Genomic DNA, 6,512 nt, shown 5'->3' with positions numbered 1-6,512 from the left:
CGCATCCCCCTCCCCAGACTCAGGAGGCCAAACCCGCCTTTCACAGCCATCTGTAACCCAAACGTCTGCCTGCAGCTTTGTTGAGCTCAGTCCACAGTGGGCCGTGTGGCCTGGGAGCACCATAGGCAGCTGGGGCCTGCCAGGACTGCTGCCCCCAGATCGCCACTTGCTGTGTGTGTGGCTCTGTGGGGCCCCAGCTCCATGATATCCCCAAGCATCTGCCACCCGCTCTTCCCAGATTGCAGGGCACACCTGGCAAGACTGCGCAGTGCCACTCTGGCGGGCCTGATCTGAACCTGGGCTCAGGGGCATGAGGGAGAGGACTGAGCATGTGGGATGGACAGAGATGGACACCCCTCCCGGGCAGGAGAGGCAGAGCTGCTTCTGACACACAGGCAGTTATCGGGGGGAAGAGAAAGCAGGCAGCGGAGCCACCCCATCTCAAGGCAGCGTGCAGGGCAGAGCCTAAGACAGGGTCCTCCTGCAAGGGCCGGACAAGGAGGAAGGCACGGGCAGGAAATGCGTTCAAATCAACAGCAAAGACAAAAGTCACCTAGAAAGGGGGACTCCACCAGACTCTTACCCAGCAGCATGCCCCTCCTGCCTGAGCCTGGTGAGCAAGGGGCTCAAGGGGAAACTGAGGAAGGAGCTTGCACTTCTGTGTGGCTGAGGAGGGCACCCATCTGAGGCCCCGCCCACTCCCTGCTTTGGCTCCTCTGTTCCCAGGCTGCTGATTCTCAGGAGGCTTTGCCACCTGAAGAACCAGGAGGTTGAGCAAGGGAAGAAGAGCTTTCCAGCTCCCGTGCCTACCTGAGATCTGAGAGGCACCATCCTGCAGAATGGCCTTGGTCCCAGGCCTCCATGTGCACTGTGGCAGACAGTGCCAGTCGATCACTGATGGCAGACAGTGCCAGCCGATCACCGCTCTTTCCTGACCCAGACACAGCCTCATGCTCTTCAGCCAAGTGCCCCAGGGAAGCCCACTACCGATTGGTCAAGCTTGGGGTAAAAGACGAAGCCTATTTGCTTCCCTGTATTCACGTGGGGCTTATTAAGTATTTACTAAGCACCTTCTAGAAGCTTGGAGATGACTGCAAGCCACGGTCCCTGAGCCCAAGACACTTACAGGCTTGTTTTCTGGGAGGATTGGGGTGGATTAGAGACCGCCTTCTGGTCAGTGACCACACAATGGGCCATCTTGGTCTCTGTCCGTATCTGGTTTGGGGGTTTTAGCAGGACTAGGCCTAGACTAAGGACAGGGAGGGCCCAAGTTCTGGCCGGGTCCAGGGTCCTGGGATCCAGGGCCATTTGGGACCTGTGGGAATGGACGGACAGCATGTGATGGGGCATGGGGTCTGTGTCCTCAGTATGTTCCCTTCACCCTCTTATTGTCGGGGTCGAAGGGAGACTTCAGGTGGGCCCGGGCACCGTAGGTCACCCCCATTCTCTCCAGGGCATAGTCCCCGCTCTTCACAAAGTCCAGCGAGACCTAGGAGCAGAGGTGGGGATGAGGGTCACTATCTGTTGGTAGGTACGGGGCTCAGGCCTGCCTGTTTCTCTGGAGGAGGGGGTCTTGGTCTTGCTGCCTGCCCTGTGGGCAAACTCATCCCTGTGCCAGGGCCTCCTTCCCGAACCCAGGCATCGCCCCAGAGCAGGTGGAGTTTGTGTCCATGTGATCTCGAGTTGGACACGGGCATCTGGGGTCCGGCAAAGCCAAGGTCTGGCAGCCAGTACGACTTCCACAGGACAACACACCTCCAGCCCCAGCGATTCCAGATGCCTGGGAAACAGCAGAAACACGATGGTTTCCCCGGAGCCGGGCCGGAGCAGCGCCGAGGCTGGCGGCCAATCCGGCTCAAATCCCTCTGGGCAGGGGCGGCTGGAACAGCCTTCTAGACAGCTTGGCCTCTGCGTGCTCCCCATCTCACGCCCTGGCTTGGCCTCCCCAGCCAGTCCTTGGGAGCCAGTCAGCCCCAGGTGCAGGTGCTCTTAGGGCAGGAGGAGGGCGTCACCTCCAGCCTGGTGCAGCTGGTAGCTGGGCACTTTTGCCACGGCTGCTATGAGGAGGGCAGGCCGGGCCAGTCAGGGAAGCTGTTCTCCCATTATAGCAATTAAACCCAAGGCCAGGGCCACAGGAGGGAGTCTCGGGCTCTGCTCTGGGAGTCAGAGGGCTCCTTCTTATTCCTGGCAGCTCAGGACTGGATGAAATAAAATAAAAAACAAATCAAGCTTTTTCTGTGACAGGAGCTTTAGGAGTGGCGCTTCTGAGCCATGTGTGCACCTGCAGGGCTGCGAGTTCTGAGCTGCCCCCCGCAGGAAGGCAGCATGGAGAGCTGGTGGACTTCAGATGTCCCCAGGCAGGCACAACTCAAAGCGGGCACCTGGCCTTGCTAACAAATACCCACGAGGCAGAAACTCCTTCCCCATCTCGGAGCCTTTCCCTTCAATGACCAGGTTTCCCTATCTTAGGAAGAAACCTCTGCTACCCCACTTGGGTGCTAGAAAATGTTTAACAACAGCTTTGGAGTAAGGCGGGCGTGACTGTAGTGTTTGCCCATTTCCATGGTGCAAATGCTCTGGACAGCCCTGATGGAGGGGCAGGGACAGCCCTGATGGAGGGGCAGGAGACATGCACCAGCAGCTCTGGGTGCATCGACTGGTTCCCCGGCTGCCTGTCTGGATGCCGTTTAACCTCGGCTTCCCTGGTCACGTTGGTTATGGACCCATCCCTGACCCTGGAGAAAGGCAAGCATTACTGTTCTTTGAAGAAATGGCAACGGAGCCTCTCCTCCCCAGCTCACCCTGGTATGGAACCCATAAACTCCGGTTTGGCTGGGCCCCAGGGCTGTGGCCCCCGGGACCGTGGCCCCAGGGCTGTGTCAGGAGGCCCTGCCCACGGTGGGAGCCACGCCATCACAATCCCCACTTATTAAGACCCCACTCTGGGCAGTGGCCTGTATGACGGCCCTGCATGGTAGGTGAGTGTCCACATTTTATAAATGAGGAAACCGAGGCTCTAAGAGAGGATCCTTGTCCAAGGTCACAAAGCAGGTAAAAGGGAGATCCCAAAGGCTGGTGGCATCAACTGTGTCCTGAGCCTCCCAGCTCCACCGCAGGACTCAGCCCCATGGGCTGCCACTTCCCCACAGCTCCACAGGACCATGGCCTTGCCTGAGGCCTGGCGGTGTCCCCTCCCCCTTGGGCCTGCGCATGTTCTGCAGCTCTTGCTAAGACTGCTCTGTCTCCAGCCTACCCCTCCTTGTGGCTTCTCCCAAGCGCTCCCTCCCTCCCCGAGTCCCTCTATGTGCCCAGCAGGGACTCAGGCTGGAAGGTTCTGAAGTCAGGCCAGCACCTCCCGGCCTCACTTAGGGCTTGGACCAAATATCAGATCGCTCCTGTGGAGAGACGTGACCCTCCTCACTGGCACCTCTACATGTGGCACCAGAAAGATGGGAAAAGGAGGTGGAGGTACAGACCACCCCTTCCCCTTCTGGGGAGGCTGCCCACCCCTTGCCCCACCACCCCTGGCCACCCAGAGCTGTCCTGGGACTTGCTTCTGGGGGCAGTGCCTGCTCTTTCCAGCCTGCTCCTGCCTCCTGCAGCCAGGGACCAGGGTCACCTGGTGACTGTGGGGTTCCCTGAGGTCAGGGGCGTCTGGAGTGAGGAAAGAGAGGAGAATAGAAACATGGGTCGCTGAGTCTGAGTCTCTGGTTGGCCACCCTGGGGCCACCCCTGCACCCCAGGCAAAGGGTGGGCCGTGGGCAGCTTGAGGTTTGGGTCTCTGGTGTCAGGAGCCGGAAGGTATCAGCCTGGCTGGCTGGCACCTCCTTCTAACCAAAAAAAGCCTGGAACCACCAAAGTCAGATTCTTCCGGAAAGAAAACAGAGAGCAGCTTTGGCTCTGCCCCGGCACAGCTGGGGAGTCCTCCACCTGCTGAGGCCTCTTCCTCTCCCTTCTCCTTCCCCCTCCTCCCTCTCCCTCCTCCTTCTTCCTCTCTCCCCTTTTTCCTTCCCCTTCCTTCCTCCCCCTCTTCCCTCCTCCCTCCTTCTTCCTCCTCTCCCTCCTCCCTCCTTTCTCTTCCCTCCTCCCTCCTTCTTCCTCCTCTCCCTCCTCCCTCCTTTCTCTTCCCTCCTCCTCCCCTGGACCCCACCCGTCCTCCTCCCTGTGCCCGGCACACTCAGGGTGCAGTGCAGGGTGCTGGTTTGGAGCTGGGGAGGAATCGGCATTTGCCTCAGCAGGGCCAGAGAAGGCGACTCACCGGCCCACCACTGGGGTCATGGATGTAACCGTAGGCGATGGTCTTGTCGATGGCGAACCCAAAGTCGGCCCTCCGGACATGGCCCACCACTTGGCTGTTCCTCCAGATGGCCTCCAGGCCAAACATGGGTACTTTGCTGGAAGAAGCAGTAGAGAAAGCTGGGGCCCCAGAAACCACAGGGTGGGGACGCATCCACAGTGGCCTGGAGAATGGGGGGCTGCATGGTGCCCACCCAACCGTGGCTCCACACAGATAGGGCTGGCCTACTAGGACCTCACTGGTCCCCAGAGCCAGCCCAGCACCTGGCCTGGGCACCACGGCTCAGGCTTCGAGTGAGTAAAAGGGATGAGCGGAAAACAGCGAAACCAGGAGTAGACTTTGCTGTTTCCCGAAGTGAGCCCCGTATGTTTGGGAGAGCCCCTGCCTCCGATTTCCTTCCACTGCTCTTCAACTCCGTTTTGTTTTTTTGTTGTTGTTGTTGTAGTGGTACAATCTAGACTCGGCAACCTCCACCTCCCAGGTTCAAACGATTCTCCTGCCTCAGCCTCTGGAGTAGCTGGGATTACAGGCACCCACCACCATGCCTGGCTAATTTTTGTATTTTTAGTAGAGACGGGGTTTCACCATGTTGGCCAGGCTGGTCTAGAACTCCTGACCTCAAGTGATCTGCTCGCCTCAGCCTCCCAAAGTGCTGGGATTACAGGTGTGAGCCACTGCACCCGGCCAGGTTCATTTTTTTTCACAGTACAATACATACTTTATTCAAAGGACTTTGCTACATGTAATACATGAATGCTCACCATAAAAGCTTTAAAAATTAAAAGCAGGAAGACAAAGGAAAAAAGTAAGATAAAATCAAAGAAAGGCCAGCACCCAGGGCTAACAAGTGCTAACACTTCGCTGCCAGGCTGCAGACTTCTCCCTGTCTGATGGGTTATCGCAGCTGCAGCTGTGCAAAGCAGCCCCTGAATGAAAAGAGTGGGGTGAGGATGAGGGCGCCTTCTGCATCCGCAGCTCAGAGTCACTGTTTGGGTCCCACCTGTCAATCAGATTAGGATGAGGCTGGAAGGAGGTTTTGTAAACATCTTTGGTTTCGCCCTAGTTTTCTTTTTTTCTTTTCTTTTTTTTTTTTTTTTTTTTTTTTTTTTTTTTTTTTTTGAGACAGAGTCTCGCTCAGTTGCCCGGGCTGGAGTGCAGTGGCACGATCTCGGCTCACTGCAAGCTTCGCCTCCCGGGTTCACGCCATTCTCCTGCCTCAGCCTCCTGAGTAGCTGGGACTACAGGCGCCCGCCACCACGCCCAGCTAACTTTTTCTATTTTTTAGTAGAGACAGGGTTTTACCGTGTTAGCCAGGATGGTCTCGATCTCCCGACCTCGTGATCTGCCCGCCTCGGCCTCCCAAAGTGCTGGGATTACAGGCGTGAGCCACTGCGCCCGGCCTCGCCCTAGTTTTCATTCTCCACCTGAGGACACTGAGGCTCCAACTGCCCGGAGTCCCAGAGTAGAGTGGCAGAGCCGTTCTCTGTGACTCCACTGCCAGCGTCCTCTCTGCGTCTGTCCTGGAACCGCAACAGTCCAGAGCCGCGGCGCAGAGCAGCTATTATGCAGCCTGACAGAAAAGCCCTGAGCAGAGCGCACTGGGTCACAGGGGCTGTCCAAGGCCCTCCTAACCCAGACATCAGGCTGCAGGTGCTTCAAAGGACCCATGGACGCTGCCCTGTCTACAAGGGGCCCCCTCTCCTGGAACTGAGCTGATCCCGGGAGCTGGAAAGACACTGGGTCACAGGGGCCGTCCGAGGTCCTCCTAGACCCAGACATCAGGCTGCAGGTGCTTCAAAGGACCCATGGACGCTGCCCTGTCTACAAGGGGCCCCCTCTCCTGGAACTGAGCTGATCCCGGGAGCTGGAAAGACACTGGGTCACAGGGGCCGTCCGAGGTCCTCCTAGACCCAGACATCAGGCTGCAGGTGCTTCCTGGAGGGTCAGAAGGTCGGGGTCAGGCAGGCAGAAGGGACCCATGGACGCTGACCTGTCTGCAAGGGGCCCCCTCTCCAGGAGCTGAGGAGCTGGACAGGCTGTCACGTGAAAGGCAGAGCCTGACAGGCACCCAGGGAGAAGCCATAGGACGAAGACAGCACGGCCCCGCTCACCCTCCCTCTCCCCTCACCCTCCCTCTACCTGACCTTCCCTCTCCCTCACCCTCCCTCTCCCCTCACCATCGGAGTGAGGAAAGAGAGGAGAATAGAAACATGGG

The 6,512-nt window shown here is 58.3% G+C and overlaps 1 protein-coding gene across 4 annotated transcripts in view; it reads right to left on the bottom strand.

The window, feature by feature from the left end:
- Positions 1–1,036: 1,036 nt before the first annotated feature.
- The window catches only part of SARDH (sarcosine dehydrogenase), a 91,819-nt gene continuing 86,343 nt past the window's right edge, over positions 1,037–6,512 (bottom strand). For all 4 annotated transcript variants that reach the window (XM_011991531.1, XM_011991534.1, XM_011991533.1 and 1 more), the window contains 2 exons: positions 4,259–4,394; positions 1,037–1,489 (listed from right to left, as the gene is read on the bottom strand). In XM_011991531.1, the coding sequence (XP_011846921.1) occupies positions 1,364–1,489; positions 4,259–4,394 (262 nt within the window). In that variant the 3' untranslated portion in view covers positions 1,037–1,363. The remainder of the gene's footprint in view (positions 1,490–4,258; positions 4,395–6,512) is intronic.

This window comes from Mandrillus leucophaeus, unplaced genomic scaffold (genome assembly GCF_000951045.1).
Source record: "Mandrillus leucophaeus isolate KB7577 unplaced genomic scaffold, Mleu.le_1.0 Scaffold398, whole genome shotgun sequence".
Taxonomy (NCBI): Eukaryota; Metazoa; Chordata; class Mammalia; order Primates; family Cercopithecidae; genus Mandrillus; species Mandrillus leucophaeus.
Note: the sequence above shows the minus strand (reverse complement) of the source record. Positions and strands in the feature narration are given on the sequence as shown.